The sequence below is a fragment of the Uncinocarpus reesii genome, genomic scaffold, assembly GCF_000003515.1.
Source record: "Uncinocarpus reesii 1704 scaffold_1 genomic scaffold, whole genome shotgun sequence".
Lineage (NCBI taxonomy): Eukaryota > Fungi > Ascomycota > Eurotiomycetes > Onygenales > Onygenaceae > Uncinocarpus > Uncinocarpus reesii.
Window position 1 is genome coordinate 6,197,668 of NW_003052500.1, and position 22,643 is coordinate 6,220,310.

At 49.4% G+C, this 22,643-nt stretch overlaps 7 protein-coding genes and 1 non-coding gene across 8 annotated transcripts; 4 read left to right on the forward strand and 4 right to left on the reverse strand.

Moving 5' to 3' along the window:
• Nucleotides 1–361: 361 nt before the first annotated feature.
• UREG_02342 (uncharacterized protein) lies at nt 362–2,454 on the reverse strand (the record flags this gene model as incomplete). Its single annotated transcript, XM_002542780.1, has 7 exons — nt 362–476; nt 661–783; nt 872–1,202; nt 1,361–1,550; nt 1,582–1,779; nt 1,998–2,071; nt 2,355–2,454. 7 exons carry the CDS (start codon nt 2,452–2,454, stop codon nt 362–364), a joined length of 1,131 nt encoding a protein of 376 aa, XP_002542826.1.
• Nucleotides 2,455–2,866: 412 nt separating this feature from the next.
• UREG_02343 (Png1p protein) lies at nt 2,867–4,311 on the forward strand (the record flags this gene model as incomplete). The annotated part of the gene is made up of 3 exons (XM_002542781.1): nt 2,867–3,375; nt 3,438–3,838; nt 3,899–4,311. 3 exons carry the CDS (start codon nt 2,867–2,869, stop codon nt 4,309–4,311), a joined length of 1,323 nt encoding a protein of 440 aa, XP_002542827.1.
• A 1,922-nt stretch (nt 4,312–6,233) lies between these two features.
• Nucleotides 6,234–6,732, reverse strand: UREG_02344 (uncharacterized protein; the record flags this gene model as incomplete). Its single annotated transcript, XM_002542782.1, has 2 exons — nt 6,234–6,281; nt 6,358–6,732. 2 exons carry the CDS (start codon nt 6,730–6,732, stop codon nt 6,234–6,236), a joined length of 423 nt encoding a protein of 140 aa, XP_002542828.1.
• A 1,718-nt stretch (nt 6,733–8,450) lies between these two features.
• On the forward strand, nt 8,451–12,657 carry UREG_02345 (uncharacterized protein; the record flags this gene model as incomplete). Its single annotated transcript, XM_002542783.1, has 8 exons — nt 8,451–9,535; nt 9,749–9,829; nt 9,897–10,491; nt 10,549–10,816; nt 10,882–11,378; nt 11,448–11,691; nt 11,747–12,514; nt 12,566–12,657. The coding sequence occupies 8 exons, from the start codon at nt 8,451–8,453 to the stop codon at nt 12,655–12,657; spliced, it is 3,630 nt and encodes a 1,209-aa protein (XP_002542829.1).
• A 610-nt stretch (nt 12,658–13,267) lies between these two features.
• Nucleotides 13,268–16,462, reverse strand: UREG_02346 (uncharacterized protein; the record flags this gene model as incomplete). The annotated part of the gene is made up of 3 exons (XM_002542784.1): nt 13,268–15,064; nt 15,118–15,344; nt 15,406–16,462. The coding sequence occupies 3 exons, from the start codon at nt 16,460–16,462 to the stop codon at nt 13,268–13,270; spliced, it is 3,081 nt and encodes a 1,026-aa protein (XP_002542830.1).
• A 517-nt stretch (nt 16,463–16,979) lies between these two features.
• Nucleotides 16,980–17,207, forward strand: UREG_02347 (uncharacterized protein; the record flags this gene model as incomplete). Its single annotated transcript, XM_002542785.1, has 1 exon — nt 16,980–17,207. The coding sequence occupies one exon, from the start codon at nt 16,980–16,982 to the stop codon at nt 17,205–17,207; it is 228 nt and encodes a 75-aa protein (XP_002542831.1).
• A 2,505-nt stretch (nt 17,208–19,712) lies between these two features.
• Nucleotides 19,713–19,785, reverse strand: UREG_08013. The gene has a single exon. It is a non-coding gene; the product is annotated as a tRNA-Thr (tRNA).
• Nucleotides 19,786–20,569: 784 nt separating this feature from the next.
• UREG_02348 (uncharacterized protein) lies at nt 20,570–20,982 on the forward strand (the record flags this gene model as incomplete). Its single annotated transcript, XM_002542786.1, has 2 exons — nt 20,570–20,773; nt 20,863–20,982. 2 exons carry the CDS (start codon nt 20,570–20,572, stop codon nt 20,980–20,982), a joined length of 324 nt encoding a protein of 107 aa, XP_002542832.1.
• Nucleotides 20,983–22,643: the final 1,661 nt, after the last annotated feature.

Here is a 22,643-nt window from a genome sequence, read left to right on the forward strand (position 1 = left end):
GTTGAACCTTGTTGGCCTGACGACACGTCAGCTCTTAAAATACGGCCTAAACGCGGAACTTTATACGGGAGTATTTTCCAGTTGCCAGTATCCTTCCTTTGGCCAGGCGCCACATGGGATATGCAGTGGTCGCATGTCACATTAATAATTGGGTTAGTAGGAGAGAAGCGTCAACGTGATTGCATGGGGACATATTGCCTCCGCTTCTCCTTTTTTTCCCTTTTCTTTCCGTCAAGGGCGGGCAGGCAGCAAAAAAAGTCCGGAGTCGGCGGCGCATGTATTTGAAGGGGCAAAAGGAAAAGGCCGCGTGTGCCCGACAACGCAATCTATTTGTAATATCTGTCAAAATTTGATCGAGAGATCAGATTACCTCTGCGGGGGCCTTCAATGTGGGGTGCCCGTTGAAGAAAGTAGCCGGGGGTGGAAAACTGTTTGTTTCCGGCGCAGATTCGGGGTCACATCGGAAATGGAAAACACTGAGGGCAAGCAGTGTGGTGGAAGCGTTTTAGAGCTGGCGAGGGGAACTGCGGTCCTGTGCTCTTCATTAACTATTGACACGAATCAAAAGATGATGTCAGCGTGAGCCCTGTCAATTAAATTGAAAGAAACACCTCCAAGTGTATAAATGTTTGCGTCTTCTGGCTTTGTTTGGTAGCTAACCAAGGATGGTAGACTTGGGTGTTGGGATAACGGTTTCGAGCGCCGACGTAAGCTAGGCAATCTTTGAGACTGTGCACGCTCTGAGTTGGATGGCGGTGTTGAAGATTTGCAACTGTTGGCTTTCTAGCAAGGAATTAAAGTCAAGTTTTGGGCACTGATGTAGTTACGCAGGAAAGTTATCATAAAGTAAGCTGGATCCAGCCAAAGATACAGATCCAAAATCTGGTCCTCATTCAAGCAAAGACAGCGCTTTGAAAACTTGTTTGATTCCAGGCCTTTGCGATTCAAGCTCTGGCAAGGAATGTCGTGCATGGGCTTGCAGACAGTGAGCGGCAGGCCATCTCCAAACAGGAATAGCCCGCCGTTCTTCCCACAGCGATCACCAATGAGCGTGCGAACGGAGCCACGTAATCGCGGCTCTGTGTAATTTTCCGACTTGAGATGGAGCGAACTCCATGTGTATTCCGCCGTTTCATACTCCGTACTTGACAGGCTCTTCTCTCCCTTGAGCAACATTCTCAAATTCACGGGTTGTGGTGTTCCTGCGAAACAGAAAGCACGTTTTCGTCCGAGGTGAATCAACACGCTGATCAGCAGGCGGCAAGAAAAGTTGACTTGACCTCTTTTCGAGCCACCCGGTCTTTCCCAGCAGGATCTTCCAATGCATGATGCAACATCTCGCCCTCTCATGGAATCCCACCTACGCTTGTTGTAGAAGAGAGGGCAGCTAATCTCTGCAAATCTGTATTGAACAAGGCATTCGCAAGCTTGACGATCAAAGGAGAGGCAAGGAAAGATCCTGCGCAATATTCTCCACTTTTACCAGAGGGAACACTAGGTTTTCGTTTAGCAGCCGCGCGAGCCTCGAGAGGTCGAGAAGCGACGAGATGCTTGAACCCTTGGGGGGTAAATGGCACGCACCAAAAAACTAAACGGGACACAGCGCGTAGTAATGTGCAGTATGTTGGATATCACATCCCATGTGCGCGGGCCCGCGGGGACAATATCTGCATACTGGGACATCACGGTACCACCAGCCGCCGAGAATTCGCCATTGGGCACGTAGTCAAAACGGAACGCCCGGTCGTTGTCAATACTCGGTGAGCTACACGTTGCTATCTAGTGACGGAGAAAGACAGGATTATCCATTAGGGCCTTGCGTTGCTTCAATAGCCGCGTGGAGTTCATCCCAGCGCGTTGCCATCGTTGATAGTCCTCTGTCGTGTACACCGTGTGATGTCGCGGCCAAACAAGACCGCTGGAGATGATCGCCCTGGGGCGGCGCGGCGTGATTGGCGGGAGAAGCGAAGAGGATGACAAAAAGGCTGACGACGCACCGCCAAGCCCTCACGCAATTGCCTTTCCTGATTTGTTTTAGCGTCTTTGGGGGATTCGTCACTCCCGCCGTTTTCTTACGCAACAACTGGTTTTTTATCTGCCGTATTACTCGGTACAGATGCCCCCAGGTGGCCGCAGGGCACAGTGCGCTTTGCGGTGTAAAGCCGTGACGGACTGACAGCTTGGCGGTGGTATTCCACTTTCAGACGGGCTTGGCATGTTCTAGCTAGCCCTCCGTTGCGTATTTTTGCCTCCTGGAACAAGCAGAGGGTACGCCTGGAACGGTATCATTGCCCGTAAGATCGAGCCATGATCATTCGTATGGTCAAACGTCAACCTCCCTCCTCGCAACGAACCCTTCCCTCGTCCCCCCAAAGCAGCCTCGCTGTCGTCCACGTCGCCAATCCCTCTCTCTTCCTTTGCATCTGCCTGGAAGACATCCTCTATTTCGATCATCTCTAATTCTTGTCGCTCTCTCTTCTCTTATATGCCTTTTATTCCCATTTCAACTCCTCTTTCACTTTCTCTAATATTACACTAGCGCCGCTTTGCACGTTGGCTGTGCATCCTGACTTGCGACTGCGCATCCCCAGACCTATTAATTCGCAACCCGACGACGCCCGCTCATCGTCCAGTTTGTTCCACCTCGACCGTCTGCATCATCACTCATCGTGAACGTACATCCTCCCAAACCGGACTTTCCACCCTCAAACTACTCGACGAGGCCGCTGTTCCCAATCCCGCCGGCCTTTTTCGTCCGATACCCCATCTCCATCCATATCAGCCACAGCAAGGAGAAGACATTTCACTGTGGTGATCGGTGCCGAGAGTCGTTCCTGCTGACTGCCAGCCCGGTCGTTCTGCTGTCATGGCAGATCATCATCATCAACGGGCCACGCGAGGCCCCTCCGCTCACCAACCCCCGATCGATGCTGGCGAACTCACAAAACAGTTCGAGCAGCTACTACGGACGAGACGATTAAATACCTTGCAGGCACGATCCCGATCCCAAACCGCGTCTCCAGATCCTTCACCTTTCGCAACCCAATCGTCCTCCTTCCAGCCGCCCCAGCCATCGGCTCATCCTCAACAACCGCCATCGTATTCTTCAGTGCGAAGTTTCCCGATCGTCCCAACTCCCCCGCAAGATCCCACATCAATCAAGTTTCGAAACCTTCTTCATGTCCTATCCGTTACTCCAGTAAAATATGAAAACCCCGGATTGCTTGATGAAGCCCTAGCCCTCATCCCCTTGGATCGTCTCTATGCTGAAGCTGAGGAGGAATCGCAAATATTGCAAGCAGAAGCCGTGAGTATGGGTGAAAACGTTAAGCCAACATGGGGTTATCAAGATTGTGTCATTAGGGCGCTGTTAAGGTAAACAGAACCACCTTTCTTCTCCCTTTTCAAAGACTTGCTAATCTCCCCTTTCCTCGTAGATGGTTCAAGCGGTCCTTCTTCCAATTCGTCAATAATCCTCCCTGCACTACATGTTATAGTCCAACGATCGCTCAGGGCATGACACCACCCACTCCTGATGAGACAGCCCGCGGTGCCACTCGCGTCGAGTTGTACCGATGTTCCGGACCAAACTGTGGTGGTTTCGAACGGTTTCCGCGCTACTCAGACGTCTGGGCGTTATTACAATCAAAACGAGGCCGTGTTGGAGAATGGGCCAATTGTTTTAGCATGCTCTGTCGAGCTGTGGGAGGCCGCGTTAGATGGGTATGGAACTCGGAAGACTATGTTTGGACAGAAGTGTACTCCGAGCATCAGCGACGATGGGTCCATGTGGATGCTTGTGAAGAATCCTGGGACAATCCTCGTCTTTATACTGAAGGTATGCTGCGGTAGTTCCCTGGACAAACTATTCATGCTAACTGGTTTTCGTCGTAATTAGGCTGGAATCGGAAAATGGCGTATTGTATCGCGTTCTCAAATGATGGGGCGACCGATGTCACACGAAGATATGTTCGCAATTCTGCGAAGCATGGCATGAGTAGAACACGTGCCCCAGAAGAAGTTTTGTTATGGATTATCCATGAAATTAGGCGATTACGAAGGGAGAACCTATCTAAAGAGGAAAAGCGAAGGTTGATGAAGGAAGATGAACGCGAAGAACGCGAGCTGCGCGGCTACATGGTCCAAGCTCTTACATCCGAAATCAACAATCTGCTCCCGAATGGCGCTGTGAATTCTCGGCCAGACGAAATCAAGATCCCCATTACGGCGGCCGATGGAACCATCGAATGGGTCAGCCCCGCCGGTGTGAGAGGGCAACCAGATTCCGATAGAGCGCGGGGGGGTCGATAGCACCTTGTGACAACCTTGGTTACTACAACATCATTCTTTCTCCTTTCTCCGATCATGTTTCATACGTTTACCGCACGATTCCAACGATTGCCACGGAACCTTTTACTCGCAGGCTTGCCTATCCACCCTTCCAACCGTTGACGCCTCTTACCGCTTAACGAATTCTCGTTCTTATTCCCCGTCCCCAGAAAGCTATACATTCTAGGGCAAATCCGGGAATTTTCATTATCTACTTACATTTTACTGGCGTTGATGTCCCATCCCCGCACCCCAAGTGAAGGGGCCAAATACAGGAGTTTGGTGTGGGATTATAGCACCGTGCCGCATGCATCCATATACCTGATTGTTTTTGATATATATACCAATAGCTTACCTTGTTCACTATTCCCCCATTCCATCCAAAATCTGCGATCTGTTCATTCGACTGCATCTACCTGCATATATTTCTTTTGTTATTATTAATATGCTCTACGTTAAAAGGGCCTGAAGATTTTGGGACTGCTGGTCTTGTGGCCGTAGGTGTGGAGAGAAAGCCAACTGTTTGGGCTGTTGATAATCTTCTTACGCCAGTGTGTTGTCTCTCAATTCTATATTTCCATTTGCTATAACTACCCTTCCACCTTTCTTCATGGGGTTGCATACCTTTACTTTACCAGTCTCCTACCACGAAGTTATCCCTTACTCTTCATACAATCACCTTCCAGCTATATACTGACTCCAATGTCAGGGGTTGGTTGTGGTTCCGTTCCCCTCTCAATTTCTCTATTGCGAAGACCTTTGCTGTGGAAGGAGATCGAGAAGCCAGAAACTCATTGAAGAAATTCATGCATTTACGCTGTCCATTCAATGACTTTTTTGCATCATCAAATACCATTCTGGTTATTCGACGATGGCACGTTACTTTGTAAATAAAGAAAATATCATCATCTTGTGTGCTGTGACTACTACCTCATCGGCTGCGTAGGCTTTGCGGGAGAATCCCCGGGGGGTTCATGCAATGTCCCTTGCAACTATCCAATGCTGGCCAATTCATCCTTGCAGATCTTTTCGCGGATCAAGGTTTGCCCTGATTCCCAAGCAGCGACGCAAGCACATCTATTTTTAGAAGAAGCTAAAAGTACGAAGTATGGCTTTGATTGCTAGGTTTTTCTTTCCTGGAGGGAAAACATCCCTACGGATTTTGATATTGAGACGGCAACTCTCCCCATTTCCTCAGAAGCTCTTTTGGGGGACAAATTCGCCGACATCGGCGGATCACCGGCCGGCAAACGAAAACGATCGGAATAAGTAGTTTAAGGTACTCGGTTTCCGCGTTGTTTCTATCTACTCGATTGGGGCGTTTGAACCACTCATCTTCCGTCCAAAGTCTACAATTATTGAGAACTCGTACAATGAAGCCATCCCATATGACCCTCAAGCCAAGGCATAATTACCAGAAACAGAGTAACCCTTAACCCGTAATATAAACCCCAAATCGGCCTCCGTACCATATCTTTTATATTTCAAATAGGAATCCTCTACTTAACATGCTTGCCACTGGGTTAAGAGAAGGACAGAGTGGAATAAGAAATCAGAGATTGATAGTGCGTGATTAGAGAGCCTCCCTGTGAAAATTGAACCCAAGTGTCAAAAGATCATTCAAATTTCAGATTAGATAAGGGGCCCAGGCTTTGTTTCAACAGGCAGGTGAGTTACTCAGTACAAATCCACCCAATGAGTTCAGATTTTCTAGATAAGTGATGATGCCGGCCTTGCTAGCGATAAAACATGTGGTTAGAAGACAAAGAGGCAATCATACCTAAGAGTAGCAGCAACGGTTAGTTTCAGCAGGCAATTATTAAAGAGTATCCTAATTGAAAACTTGGTGAAAATACAGTCAGTCATAGACCCAAATCCAATATCAGGACTACGATCAGCTGATCTCAGAATGGTTCTCCTGGGCTTTCGAAATCCGGGTGCATTACTGCAACCTGCTTCCATATCAGCATCCACATGATTATATATTATTGCCAGCGATAGTTTGAACATAGTTCTACTCTCTCTTACCTCAGCTATCTCGGCGGCTCTGGTGCGCTGGTCCATGGTTAATTCAACTTGCCAACAGATGACCCCACAACCTCTGAATGCGGTCGTCTTGATACGTTCACTCCCAGCAATTGCGACAAGCTGGCTGTACACACGTCCTGTTGAATCGCTATCGTCTGCGTGCTCCGGCCAAACGACCCATATCATACGTTCCTCAGCGCTAGACAGTGAGGATGTATCGTCTTTGATTTCGGCTAGATAGCTCGCGAGCCGTCCATCATGGTGGGAATTTGAAGTTTTCAATTCATTGGGGTTCCTCCTGGGCGTGGATTTCCCCCGGCGAAAGAGTTTTTGATACCATGCCTTGGGGCCTCTTAGGCAGCAAAAAGGAGACATTCACGCTCAGGCTTTGTTGAGTCGACACTGAGAAGGCTCTGTGATGACTTGTGGATTGTCTTTTTCCTGTCCTGTTCCTTCTTCTTCGATTCGATGGAAGGGACAGAGAGGAACAAGAAAGCCAGTGTGGACGGCATCTCAACTGCGGGGTAATTAACTCGATATTAACCAAGTTAACATCGCCGGAACTAGGAGCTTGGCAACTCGGCGCTAAACGATCAAGTGGTTAGCTGCGGCCGCTAGTCCAGATTGAGTATCGCTCCCGGCGGCTCCAAGGCTCCAAGTTATGGCTAACGAACGTCAAGCGTCAACCTCCCGCTTCCATCCCAACACATTGGGCAGCTCGCTCTGTTCTGGGTTGCTCTTGGTTCTTCTGCTTGGAGTCTAAATGAAACCGCGCATCCTTCGCTGGAGTCTACGCCGCTTTCCTCACGTCTCAGCTAATGCCACTTTACCTGGAACTACCGGAGACTTCATTTCTCAATGGCAGCCTCTCTAGGTAGACCTCAACCAGTGCTTTTCAGCGCCTCTCGAAGCTCTCTTGCAGTTTCCTCCCTTTTAACGACGTGGCAGGCTGCTATCGCCCCTTTTGTTCTTGCTGGCGTCCTCTGCCTTGGCCCCATCATCCCACGAATCGCTACCTTACTTCAGGGCTCATTGCGCGTTTCATTTTATTCGGGGATTTTCACTTCTTCCTCTCCTAGAAATGGAAAATCGCGCCGAATGTCTTGCTTATCAGGGCCATCTGACCTACTGCGCATTCGCTGCAATGATTTTAAATGGGCGTAAAACATACGGCCCCCCAAGTTTTATATATATGCCGCCCATGAGACAAAATTTGTCGAGGGGAATGCTGATGCTTGCGCAACCCCGGGCCCCTAGGCCATACAACCCATTCGGGAACTCATGATAAATGCCTATCAGCCATTTGGTCATCTACGTCCGTTAGGTATAACTCATTGCAGGCCATTACTCCGGCTCCCATTCTGCTGGGTCGCTAGAAACGGTGTCAATTCGTTTCAAACGGTCTCGTGCGGCAAGCTCCGACTACAGGCGAGCTAGTGGGCACGAGCAAGTCCTTCGCCATCCCAAAAAAGACGCTTGCATTCATGGACATGGCTTGGAATGCGTAAGAGGAGAATTATATAAGAAGGGTGATGTCTAGATCTAAGATATCTCCTTCCATTTTTTATTTTTTTTCAGTACTCCGGTAGCTCCCCGCACTGCTACATCATACTGTATCACTGAGGTTCGAGCCGCCTAAGCTTCTGAAATGCAACCGCCTTCGTTCCCGTGACAAACAATGCAGGCTAGATTACCATGGGGCCTGGTTTTGCTGGGGATGGTTGTGATCCTTACTACGTCAGCGGTCAAGGCACAGCATTGCCCCGAGGGGCAGTACTGGTGTCAAGACCGTTGCGGTACACACAGAGATACGTGTTGCCGGACACCTAATAATCAGTGGAATCTTTGTGGACCAGGTTTGCTTCCAAATACCGAAAGGAAACATTTAAAACTAAATGCATGTAGGGACTATCTGCTGCGGATTTGGATGTTGCCCTAACAACTCTTATACATGCAACGCCGATTACAGCTGCACGGGGCCTGATGGTGTAGTGCTACCACCAGCGCCAAATCCAAACCTCAACAGTCAGCTAGGCGCCACCGCTAAATCCCTGGATATGACTACATTCACTAGAAAAAGTAGTCAAACCACGATGTTCGGCACCAGTCCCCCCATGTCAGGTGCTAGTACTGTGCTCTCGTCCACCGGCCCTCAAACCACCCTTCCGAAAACTGGCGTATCACCGACTACTGCAGCCCCGCTTTCTTCCGGGTTGATTGGCCCTGTTGTGATAGTGGAAACCACCACAGCGACACTCCCTGTCGTAACCTCTTTAACTACTCTGGTTACCCTTGGTCATACCTTTACCTTGCGGCCACCTGCTAATACAAGTCCGGGCCAGGACATTCCGGTATTGGTCATTGTTGGAACAAAAACAGCAACTCTCCCCGGTGTCCTAGTAAAAACTACACTTGTTACTTTCGGCTCAACGTTCACAATTATGCCTCCAGCATCCATGGGCATAAATCTAAGTTCAGGTTCCGAAACATCTAGCGTTGTCAGCAGCTTTCCACCCGTACCTGGAGAAACAACTATGATCACCCGGAGCCAAACCATGAAAGACGTACCAGGTGTGACCACTAGCGATCGGCGACCGTCCATGGCTACGGAAGAAATCTCCAAATCAACGACAACTAGATCAGCGAGCTTAGCGTTTTCATCTCTGACTGAAAAAACGCGGGAAACAATGGGGCGCCAGGCATCCACTCTTACATCAGGGACTTTGCTAACAACTGCGACTACCGTCAGCCAACCATCCGAAAAGCCGTCAGCAACTAGGTCAGTAACAACATCCAAAACAGATAGAAGCAAAAAGGTCCCTCCACGCACCAAGCTATCAGATACACCAGCAACAACTTCCAAAGCAGAGGAATCGAAAAGAATCCTTCATCCACCAAGCCATCAGATACACTGGCAACAACTTCCAAGGCAGGGGAGAGCAAAAAGGATTCTTCACCCACCAAGTCATCAAATACACCAGCAACAGCTTCCAGGGAAACCAAAAAGGATCCTTCTCTCACCAAGTCATCAAATGCGCCAGCAACAACACCCAAGACAAACGCTAGCAAGACGGACCGTCTGTCGACGGCTTTTACTCGGTGGCCTCCAGACGCTGTTGTCACTCCGGTTGAAGTTGAAGTCGAAAAGCCCAAGCGACTGGACAACGATGGCGGTGTAGTAATACCATGCAAATTATGGTTTTTCTCGGTGAGTGTGAATCCTGGAGATAGCAAGTATTTAGCTGATTCAGGTTCCAAAGGTTTGCATTCGATTCGAGGATATAAATATTTTAGGTTGGGAATTCATTCTCCCCCCCGGGATTTATCCTCCGTACGATACCTCTACTTTTTGCTGCATGTTAGCATTAGTTAGTTAATAAGTTGATCACAGTGGCCCTCCTCCGATTCAGAATATCAAGCTCCCACCACAAATACAGTTCAAAGGCGAACTTCCGCCATGGCCTAGGTTCACGTATGCGACTGTCGGATTTACCCATTTCTATGAAGAACTGACTAATGCTCTTTTCTCACCGTGCCAGTGTTGGGATTGACGGCGTTCCCACATTCCCTCCGAAGCCGAACCCCACCAAATGCAGAACCAAGGCAGCCTCTCTATGTTCCACTACTACATCATTCGTTGTATCGGCTGTTGGTAATACGTTGCAGACGATCTCATCACAGGTGATCCCTCCAACATGCGTCCAGGTACGCGGTTGCTTAGTGACAGATGCGACGCACACAGCTACCGCAACGACTACAGAAGAGTGTCCAACTTCCACTGTGACTGATGCAATTATCACTTGTAGCGGAAGCGGAATGACAGCCTGCATGACGAAGACCACGATCCCCAGAAAGGGCTGCTCGGTCACGCCCGTTACGACAACCGTGTCATGCACCCCCGCTCCTACTGGGAGTCGTCATCGTCGAAACCTTTGTCCCTTGCTGGAAGAGTACATTGTTTGGCCAAAGGACGGTAAGAAAATTGGCGAAACCAATGCAATCCACAGTGAGATGCAGAAGGTGCTTCATGATAAAACAAAAATCACAGTCTTGAAAACCAAGAGCTTGGGAGTCCACGTCTGGCGGGTCTTGCTAGAACCCGATCAGGTACAAAGGATTAGGGACATACCAAATGTCAGTCAGTAATGAACAAAACATGAAAATCAATCACTAACGGAACTTAATTGAAAGGTTGCAGTGGTGTACCCTCAATGCAAGTCGAACTGTGGAGACCCGTTCACTTCAGGCCCAAGGCTGAGGTATCAAAAGAAATACGTCGACGAGTTCATTGACGGCGACGAAGGTCGCACCCAGTTAGTTTTCATCTCAAATCCCGAGGAAGAATTTCATGAAAAACTTTTACGGGAATCCTATGTCTTCAATGTTAGCGCAGTGGAGGACATCCCCATCTACATTGTAGATACCGGGGCCCAGCTAGACAACCCAGTAAGTGATCCACGTATATTTACCTTTCTTGGACTGGCAGTGATATTTTATAGGAGTTCACCAAGGGCGATAATATAGCTAAGAAAGCCGAATTCTTGTTTGCGGGCCCGGATTATGACGGTAAGGAGCACAAGGATGATTCTGGTACTCCGCTTGGTGGCTTTTGCTCAGTGACTGGCCCTCCTTGCAACCCACATGGCACGGCCATGTTGAGCGTGATAGCCGGTTATAAGCTTGGAGTTGTCAAAAGGATCAAGCCGATTATCGTGCGCATACCACGAAGGGATGAAAGCGGCGGCGGTTCCACACCCATAGACTGGCTTAATGGGTTAGGTAAGATCCTTGACGCCTTTCCAAATGACAGCGAGAAAACGCGGGCCATCGTCTCTCTGTCCTGGATTTACTCGCCTGGACTTTTCGAAAAATCGGTTCGGCGAGCATTCGATCTAAAGCAAATAGAACAATCTGATATGGAGGTAGCCTGGATGCGATGGCAGACAAGGATGTATGAGCTACTCACGAGCCTGGTTCGAAAAGGTGTCTTTGTGGTTGTTGGCTCGGGTAACGATCTTATTGTAAGTTCAAGCTACTCCATACATAGGCTTATTACGCTCAAGGATTCATAGTCTAACACTCAACTGTAGATTAATGGATACCCAGCTCTCTTTGGTGCTAAACCGCAAGCGGGTAAACTTCACATTCCCGAACTGATGGTGGTCGGGGCTTTAGATCCAAGCAATGGACAAAGATGGTGGAAGTCGGGCATCGACCTACCCAAAGGCCTTCCTCACATATACGCTCCTGGCACCGGTATCTTGGCTGCGGAGGGCAACAAAACGAAATGGAAAAATAAAGAGTTTTACAAGTCCACTCAGGGCACCTCGGAAGGTAAGTCGATACACTTAGAAGCCTCACTAGCGTCCTTTGACAATAAATGTATTAGCCACTGCTATGACCGCCGCGCTTGCTGCGTATTTCCTGAGTCTTCACCAGGTTGGGCGGCTTCCACCTGATTCGAAAGGCAACAACCCCGACATGAGCCCAGCCGGCCTTAAAGAGTATATCCTCAACAGTGGATGGGTGCGATATACTGACCCACACGACGGGCCTATCCTGGGGATATGGAACGGTGTGAAACCTGAGAATGTTAAATCACAGGGATATTGTTCCTATAAGCCAAAAGGACATATATTTCGTCGGCAGGAAGAGGAGTGCGTACCGGGCACGTCCTCGGTTTCACGCTCTTCTAAGCGTCCTACTAGCACTTCAACAACATCGACCAAACCAACAACTCGACGTGACCCGCCATCCACTACCGTCAAACCAACCACACTCACAACTAGCACTCGGCGCCCGAAGTCTACTCCAACAGAGAAGCCGATACAGCCACTGAAGCTTGAGAAGCGCCAATGCTTCACCTCCCCTTCTTCAGACTTGGGCGTTGTTGACAAGTTCGCGGTGAAATACGTCGCCGACGAGATTTGTACGGGCCTCCATCTGGACGAGGCAAAAATGTCTCCAGGAAAAAAGCCTATAGATCTGGAGCTAAATCTTTACCGCGTACCGTACCACATGTCCATTAGTTGGAAACCCGGTTGCGAAACTATTGTCGACAGCGTAAGCCCAGCTGCCCCACTTGCTAAAGCAGACAAAGGCACGCCTGAGCGCGATATAGAATGCGTCGAGTTGCTGTATCAAAACTGGTTAAAATGTGGGTTTTCAGGGATCATGACCTGGCTTTCTGTCAACTAATATCTTGCAGGTGATAATCGAGGCCAAGGCGGATATATCGATGCGGGATGCTTGCGGTATGAATTCGAGGTGAACTGGGTATCCAAAATCGAGATTCACTGAGAATCATGCCTCCATTCGCCTACTGGGTTTTGGTTCGATAGGTCTCTTACTTTCAAAATACCCAATTTGAGTAGTTATAAGCACTACGGAGTACGTGGGTGTCCCTTTGTGGCACTACCATGGACATACAATTGCTTTAATCTCTGTATTATGGTACAGTTACTGACAGCTGGACTGTAACTAAAGCGCAATCGTTTGGGGAATATCGCCATTGGGCTTATATAGTTAACTGTCACTATTTTGCTGCTATCTAGTTAGTTCAAAGAACGCCTGATTTTCGGATCTGTCTTCATCTCTGTGTAATGTTGCTCTGTGTTTGGAGAGGAAATAAAGAGGTAATTATTGAAGAGTGAGTGCGATCGTTGCCACGATTACTATAATCCTCAAGGGGTTAAATACCCCCCCGATCTAGACTTCATAACTAGTGCACTCAGATGGATTCAATTGCAGTTCTATTCTTGCCACTCTCCCGAAAGGAAGATATATCATTACCACTGTGAACGCCTTGCGCAATGCAGAAACGAAACCGCAACAGAAAATCCACGACGAACACAATCCAGAGCCTGATGGCCTTGACATTTTTTTTATTCCTGATCAGACCTCCTGATCTTCACTCATAATCTCTAACATATCGCCCTGGCAGCGGTACATCCCACATCGGTCTCTCCACCACCGCAACTTCTAATCCCTTCCCGATCGAATCGCCGTTCATCTTCTCGCTTGTGAATCCCTGGCTCAACGGCACGATTCCAAATATGTCACGATACTTGAACGTATGCCACCATCGACGTGCGTTTTGGCGACGTTTGGTCTTGGACTCTAAACTCGGCTCCGCGCCGTTCGGGGAGTTTTGGACTTGGGGCTGGATTGATTCAGTGTCACTTGCGTTGTCGTTTGTTTCGGATGCTTTTTGAACGTTGGGATTAGTTTTGGATTGGGTATGGATGACGACCGCGAACGCGACTTGGGATGGGGCCGTACCGTTGGGCAAGTCAGAAGAGGGAGGTTTGACGGGAGACGACGACAACGATGGTGGCTGGCTTTGCTTTTGCTTCTCTTTTGCTTCGTTCTTTTCCAGGTCCGATCGGTCGTCTAGATCTGCGTTCTGGGAGCTTGGTGCCTGTTCTCGCCGTAAATCGGCCAGGAGAGATCGAGAAGGCTCAAGGTGGAGGTCCACATCTTCTTCATCATTTTGATGCTGGTTGACATGGTGATTCAAGTTGGATAACGTCGCCTGTGCTGCCTTTCCGTCGCTACCAATTACTTTGCGCATCTTTCTTCCGAAGCCAATACTATCGTGCCAGAGAGGGATCCTGTCTCCGGCACCGGAATTGGGCTGTTTAATTTTGTCTTCCCCAGCGTCGGGCCGTTTCCGTTTCTTCGATCTAGATGCGTCTTTGGCACTATCGATTTTTGAAACCGCATTTGATTTCTTTTCGGCTTCAAGATCCTCGGGAGTTGGGAAATCTTGGGACAAGTCAAACATCCACAGCCAACTTGGCCCATATAACCATAGACGTTCGTTGCTACCATTTGGATCCCAAAACGCGCCCATAGCCCTGTCTTTGATGATAGTAAAAGCCTTGGGTAAATATGTTTTAGGGTTTCTTCGTGCCCAATCCGTAAGTTTGCCTTGTATTACATTGAATTCTAGAGGTTGGTGTTCCGTGGTTAAGACAATTAACCTGCCTTCACTAATGTGTGAAGTGGAATTGGACTTGTCGCCGTTCATGAGAGGTGTAGGTTGTGATTGAGAGGGAGGACGGAAAGTCATGAGTAGAATCCCCGGCTTGCACTGGGGTATGGGTGAATCGAAACGAGGAACGACCCAGCGTTGGCCATCGCTCTCTGAGCTGTCGCCTTCTTCGTCGGAAGAGTCGTCATCAGATGACTCTGGTTGAAAAGTTTTATCGTCACTCGTCCCATTAGTTAACAAAACGGTTTCGTCTTGCAACACCCACGAGTCAACGAAACCAGCAATATCGCCGCATGCCAGAATCCTGCTGTCGGCAGAGAAAGCGACGCATCGTATTGTCCTATCGTATGTGCCAAGCGATCCGTGATGGCGTTTTCCACGCGGTAGATGCCGCTGTACGCGACGCAGCTTTCTCAATCGAGGAAGTATCCGAGCGCGGCCAGGGACTTCAGGATCGCTATCAATCTTGGCCATACAAACGGTATTATCTGGGCGTATAAGACAGAGCCACTGGCAATCAGGGGAAATAGCCACCTCCCTAGCTCCGTGTTTCGAAATCTCAACGGGAATTTCAAGTTTATTGACTTGCAAAATGGTTTTGTCTCCGTTTACCTTGGGAGATAAGGCAAATGCCTTGACTTCGGAAATTGAAGCTGCTACAAGAAACTTTCCGTTGGATGATAGTGCTGCTGATGTCAAATTCTCTTCGCCCTGGAATAAGGTCAGTCCAACATTCACTCCGGCTTCCTAGTTCCAAATCTTACCTGAAATAAAACTTTGGCGACGAGTTTATGTTGCTGAGGCTCGAGTGGTTCGGGTAGAGTAGGGGAAGATACGCGCCAGATGTTAACTTCTCGATCCCACCAGCTCATCAATAGTCGAGACGAAGGTGACGACGACACTTGAGGTCTTTGAGGGAGACTTGGGAGTTTTCGGTGAAGTTCCTCTTCATGACTTCGCAGCGGGACTATAACAGGCACGGTGTCGAGTCCTGAAAACGATAATGTTAGGTGCCTTATTCTTCAAGAATGGGTAGCATTTGAGCGAATTACCTCCAGAAACCATGACGCTTATCTCTTTTGTTTCGTAGACGGCAATTGCTTTGACATCATGGGTATGGTATCGACGATGCATAACTTCAACCCAACGCCTCGACTTTGCTCCTCTCTCGGGGGCCTTTGGCTTGTAAATCGTGGTTCGCTGATCAGCACCCACAGTAATTACCGATTCTCCGTCTGCGCTGACCGCAATATCAAGGATATCGGCTTGATGACTGTGTATTCGTTGGACCAAAGAATAATTCTTCGGGTCCCAGAATCGTATTTCACCAGCAGAATCGCCAGATACGATTGTGCCGTCTGGCAAACATTTCACCGTCCAGACCAGTAGCTCTTTCGCAGCTTTGTGCTGTCCCTTTCCAAGAGTCACAGTGCGAAGCAGTTTACCGTTGCGGATGTCAAAAATTCGAATCGAGCTATCAGCGTACGCCGCAACAATGGTATCCCGGTTCTGGAAAGTGATATTAAGCACTCGTGATTTCTTAGTCGACGGCCTCATCGTGCGAAGATATTTCAAATCTCCATCGGACGTGGACAATAGCACAATCGCTCCATCTGCGCATCCCACTGCAAGATGTTGACCAGCAAACTCCCCCTCCGCCGGAGGCATTGGCCTCCCATCTTCTCCCCTCCGCGAAGACTTCCATCTCGGCTGCGCCGCCAGACACCAAATCTCACCATAATTCCCACTCGAATGCCTCGCCGGACGACCCTGCTCTAGATCCCATTCCGTCACGACACTCGAATACCCAATGCTAAATAATCGGAGCTTGCCCGGAACGTCATTGCCCTCGGAGTCCTTCTCGCTTGGATCGAGCGTCCACACGAGCCCTTCAATGCTTCGGTCTTTCCCACCGCGCAAGATCGTTTCCTGACACCAGGTTCCTCTGAGCGGGTTCCAGAGTTCGATATCCCCGTTTGCACGGCCGATTGCTAGGCGTAAGGTGGGCACTCCACGACCCGATAAGTCCGCTGAAGGAGGATGTGAAAAGGCAAGTGCGTTGATTGCCTGTGGGTTGTACGGCACAAAGCGACACCGGTGAATATCCATACTGAGCTGTGGGAGATATTGGTCAGTTCAACCTTGGACGAAAGAGGACCGCAGAGAAGCGCGGCGGCACGATCCAACAGTAGCCATACCTCCTGATACGCCCCTAAGGAGCCATTGGTCCCAGGATCGTTTACTGCACGGGAATGAATCGAAGCTGGTCGAGCAGTGGTCTTTCGCTGCGTCTTCAAACTATTTTTTTCGCTGATGCGCGAGCTCCCAAAACGGAAGTTTTTCGCGGTGTGTTTGATCACGTGACTGGCATGATATTCGGCAATACTTGCTGCAGATTTGCACTTGGAAATTTACAGATTCAGAGAATCAGAGCGCAGCAGGCCGTCTTCTGGGCCTCTGGCTCTTCGTTTTCTTCTCTTCCCCCCCGGAGAGATGTAAAAGGCGATGGCTTTTGGCTACGGAATTGCCTGAAACCGCTATTATTCTAAAAGGCCTAGCCTAGATTCATCCCAGAGACACACCGCCTGTGTGCCCATGCCATGCGCGCTTTGTACTCGGAGCAACAATGCTATTTCGGAGGAACAGCCATCCTGGGGCCTTGCGATGCTGCTGCATACCCGGCAGAAACGCGTCACCTGCAGTTGCTCTGCCGCAGCGGATTCTGGATGTAAGATACGGATATGACCTATCCAGAAGCAATGGTGACACCAGCAAGCACCCGTCAGTCAGGAAAGAAAGCCGAGAGAAGCGTGTGGGTTCGGAAGAAAGCGGCATGAAGATTACTAGCGATTAGGAGCATATGGGAGAGAGGCGGGAGCGGCGAATGTTCGCAGGAACGACGGGTGTTGGTGTTCAGGATAGCAAACTACTCTGCCTTTACATATGACTTTGTGTGACGATGGAACCGAAATTCTGAAGGGGCCACGAGCGAAAAGTCGTTTGCACAGCGATTGGTGCCTTGACACCCATGAGGAATTGTATTCGTACGTAGCAGACGGGTAGTAGCCTCGGATCGAGATCGCGAGGTGCACCACCGCACCTTTCATCTGTCTATGTCCTGCAAAACAAGGAACCCAATTCCTGCGCAAAGATAGACATCAGTGTGGGGTTAGCCTTATGGGTGATGCATGACAAGAACCCATGCATTCACCGTCTAGAAGTCCCGCAGTTGGCTCTCAAGATCCAATATTCTCCATCGTCAGCTCGTCTTGAAATGGCCCTGGGTTTGCTCCGTCAGTGGCTGAGATGGGTTGAATTGCAAATCCACTCCCAAAAGTCGCCACTGCGCGGAGTCAAAAAAGGAGATTTCATGTGTTGGCATCCTCTGATCTGCCTTCCCCTCGGTCGGGACATTTCTTCCCGCGGATTCTCTTGGTTGGCAGAGTAGGGAGACATCTGTAATCAATTTCCAGCAATTCTTTCCTGCATATGCTGGTGTCCAGTCAGGTTCGGCAGCTGGGCATGCTCCTCATCAGCCACTGCATGGGCTGCGCAAAAAACCAAGGAGAGGCCATGCAGTCTGAACAGGGTCTTTGGATGGCCTTTGCCCCCCTTTCTACGGAACTCAAGGCTGAGAAATCGTGGGGAAAGTGGGCGACTTATTGGTCTCAAGCACAGCTGGGGTTGCCACGTCAGAGAGGGGAGCTTCAGGGGTTCGAGAGAAGGGAGAGTCCCAGCAGGAATCGTGCTTAGGAGCGAGCTATTAGTGTGCTAACCGAGCGAGCTTCAGGGAGCCTCAGGGAGCTTCCCCTCTTGGAATCGCCCCCGGTATCTTCCCTCAGCTCCACAGAACCCGGATTTGCAGATTTGACGATGACGGTGTTACACCTACACGGCCACGAGAGCAGGCACAGGCACGGAGTTAACGTAGGGACGCGCTCTTCGGTCCGGAGAGCTGATGGGTGAGATTCAAGGGGCATTGGTCCATTTGTGGTGCTCACATGCTGATTGGCGAGGATGCGATGATGAACGATATTCAGATACACTCATTGGCCTTTGATCGATCTTAAATTCTTTGGAGTAGACTGCCACTTCAAGGGAAAAGGGGTGGCAAACCTCCATCCCTGGATCGACACAGCAACAGTACGCAGCAAAGCAGTTATGGATAGGGATGCTCGGTTTCGTTGAAGATTTGAAAAACTGCTGATCAAGAGTCTCAGGATGGGCTTTCGGACCGTGTGCCACTTACTGAGCCGACCACAGCGCTATCGCAGTTGAAACGCTGAACGGCACAAGAAGCTTCCGCTTGTTCTCTTCCCCTCGCGCTCGCAAGCGGCCTTCTTCAACGCAGTATGAAACAAGCCAAGCCCGTTGTCCGGATGGTTGGTTCTAAAATAATGTGCCAACTTTTGATGTTTTTAAGCTGCATATGTACAGAGGACATATGGCAGGGCGGTGGGGGATTTCTTCAACGTAGTGTTCGTCTTGTTGCGGAGAAGCAGGGAGACACGAGGTCGCGTTCTGACGTGATTAACGTCGGGAGTTTAAGAGCAACTTGCTGTAAAACAAGCTGATGCAAAGGCTGGAGAGGATCGCGCTGCTTGTTATTATTAGTTTGTTCCTAGTCTTCGTCCGGGATCTGGGTTACTATTCCGGGCGAAGAGAGTCGCGAGTTGACACGTTCGCAGCTTGCCCTTGTTGAAGGCAAGAATGTCGAACTTTGGAGAAACGACTGGGCCTGAGTACCGCAAGCAAGTCCCTGGCATGATGAACAGAATACATGTGCTGGTCGCCTGCTATCCAGTTGAGCATCCGTCGTGCAGTGCAGACGATGAAGATGCGCGCTCTCGTCAAAGCTCCTTAAAAGGGGGCCTCCGAGGGCCGTGTATATTTCCATACTCCGGACAAGCACGACAAACCAATCTTACCGAACCTCGATACGTTGTATGGTAATACACATACAGGCTTTGATACAGTGTAATGTGTATTCCCGTATTTTCAAGCTCTGGCGTATTCTTCCCCGAGACGCATGACTAATAACCCAGGTTCAGCTTCGATCGACAAATAGACGCGATTGGGGGTCGGCGGTCGATCCAATCAGGACGCGTCGGCGCACGTGGGATTAGCGAGCCAAGCAGCCAGCGGGACGCATCGCGTGTTTTATTGGACCAAGGGGTGAGAGCGTGGAAGTCATGAGGTGCCGATGTCAGCATCATCGATTCGGAGCGCCGCGCGGTGTGGTGGCATTTCTTGTTGTTAGAGACTGTGGATTGGAGATGAAAACTGGATCAAGGCTGTTAAAAAAATAGCAATAGCAATAGTAACTACACACAAAAAATGATAGTTGGAAATGTGTGTTTGCCCCGACGCGGGATTGAACCGCGGACCTCTTGATTACAAGTCAAGCGCTACTACCACTGAGCTATCAGGGCTGGATTACGGAGTACAGCGAAAGTGTTGGGCTATTCATTATCTAAGCATCCGCGATTATTTGACAAACGAAGCAAACACCACAAGTCGGAGATGATTTTCGCTTTTACGAGGTCATCTGCGAACCTAGTAGAAACTTGCATGAAATATTGCCTTCTGCATGGAAAGGATTGGTCAAGGCCTTCCTTTCATTCCACACACTATCCAGATGTGCTGCTCCATGCCACTACTGAGAGTCTCTCGTAACGATGGTGCAACTCTCCGGTGTGCTCATAGCTGTCTCACCCGAGAAGAAACCAGTTGCGAAAAACAACCGCATACACAAGAACCCGACGGCCACAAACGGGGTCGCCTGGCCTGGGTTCAAAATGGAAAATACGGGCTCATCTTCCTTTTGTCCCAACCCGGAAAATTTTCTGCACGGGTGGAGATTTGAAGCGGATCTCGAACCTGGACCACCTTGATGATTTCACACCTAAACCATAGAGTGATGAATTGAGTACATAAGAGTAGCATCTAGAGAGCAATCACTGCATCAAGGTCCTGAGCAAGCTCTTCAATGTGGATGAAGAACATGTCGCGGGAATGCATTTTGCGGTGGTTACCAGCTTTGTACGACGCGCCACAAGGCTGAGAAATTTTGGTAACCTAATTTACGACAAAAAAATTCATAAGGATCTGATTGGATGAATGCGAATTGAGAGCGCTTATTGGCAAATAGGATGTCGTTTTTTGAACTCCTCCTCGGCTAGCCGCAGCTGGCCCCAATCATGAACGGCGATAGTTATGTACGCCCTCTCGGAGAACCGCAAGCACAAAGTGCTAAATCTGACATTCGAAACATCCGCATCCGAAGAGCAAGACCTTGAGCAAACAGGGAGCCCTACATCAAATCATACGATACGCGATCCGCTTGCGCTTCTATTCATCAAGGCTGCAATCATCGTGGCCAGGATCAGAATTGGATGTGTAGCTAACAGACAGACGCAGGTGAGAGAACCAAATCGCAGGGGAAAAGGAACAGCATGGAGAGAGCATTCGAAACTGTACCATAGCGACATCATAACATTCTTTTCTAGTGTATTGACAAACCCCCCGTTCGTACAGATCCTCCTCAGAGGTATCCGTTTTCTGCTGAGAATTTCCTTTCCGCTCCCCCACTTTACGGAGCTTTCGCAGTGGTACTTGGATTTGCGTGAGCGGTATGCTGAAACTGTTGCTATTAAACGCGAGCAATAGGGTTCACTGGGCCGGGACTTCCTTTCAAATGGATACTTTCCTGTACCCGAGCAACTTAACCATGGTTCCGCTGGAAAAGCTGTTTATGCTTCCCAGTCAGTGTTTTCGAGAAGAAAATTTTTGCGGCGCCCACCGCGACTGGACCGGAATATGAGCGGTATCACAGAGCGTGTTCTGGGACCGCAATGTTCTTTCGCGAGATTACGACATAGCAGCTAGCCCAGCGCACGTAATGAAAGAATTGCACCAAACGCCGTTGGCTCTTATTTGTTTCTTATAACAGAAAAAAGACGAGAATGGAGGATTGTTGAGCTGGGAATTAGTACCGAAAGCAATAATACAATCCTGTCATCGGTACTCCCTACTTCGTAGACCAGGCCTTGTTCGCGTCCTCCGACAGCAAACAGTGGAAATTGGCCTTGAGTAAATTACAGTTTGTATTGATCACACAGAGATTTACGGTACCACATACAAACCATCCGCTGTTGGGCTCGGGCCTTGCTTCGAGAAGGCCCATCCATACATCAAGGGATAACTACGCGTGCGATGGCGAAAGCAAACACGACTTGGAACAAAAAAAAAAGTATGAGGCATCTCTAACAACGCGGGTGAGAGCTTTGTGGATGATAAGAGTGGATATGAGGCGCATCAGAAGCAGTGCTGTTTGGTTCCTTTGTCGTTCAGCAGTGAGACGAAAGAGAGAAGCCGGAGCACAACCGCATGCAATCTGGCTTTTGTCAGATCTTTCTGGGGAGGCAGATGTCAGGAGGGAAATCAATTCCAACAGAAAAAGCAGGGTTGAGCGCCACAGGATCTCTGAGTGACGGAGATGCAGTATGTAACATCAGCACTTGTTACTGCTGCCTCTCTCAAACACTGATACGAGAAATAACATGTTTTGCTCTGGGTGTACCAGACAATCCAAGCATGTTGAGTGGCCCCAAAATTTCGGCTTGTCTTTCAAAAAGTGGTGCAGGTGCTCCTGGTCGGCTTGTTCTGCCAGGATTAGCTTACAATACAGCCACGCGCTTGTCACAGCGATACACACGCCCGTTTCCGTCTGATCTTCTCTGGGCTGCGTAAAAGAAACTCGTTCCAAATCCTGGTGGAGCTGAGGTTTGGGCTGTTCCTCTGTACAAAGAATCCCTCAACCAGAGAGAACGAGGACATCGAGGATCCCGTTTACTCGGGGATCAAGAAACACCTCGAATGCACGCGAGAGTGAGACAGTTGACATTTAGCCCAGATCAACTGAATTGGCAGCTTGACGAGCTGCATCGGTTGAAACTTACCTTGCCGAGTAACGTATGGATGCTCGGTGCCCCCTTACACTAGGCAGCTTCGCCGGCTGGTCTCAAAACCGGTGTGTAATGGGCGTCAGCCAATCAGTCGGTTAGCCCACTCATGGAACAAAACCAAAGGGGAGCCTCCAACCCCATTCGACTAGTCTGGAAATGGCAGCCTTTGAAAGTCTGATCCAACATCCTCCTTCACCTTTCTCTTCTTCCTCTTCCCTTCTTCTTCTTCTCTCCTCCAACCCTTTAGGAGAGAGATTTCCTCCGTCGCCCCGTCCTCTCCTCCTCTCTCCCAGCTCTTATCTCTCTCCCTCTCCTTTCCGCCT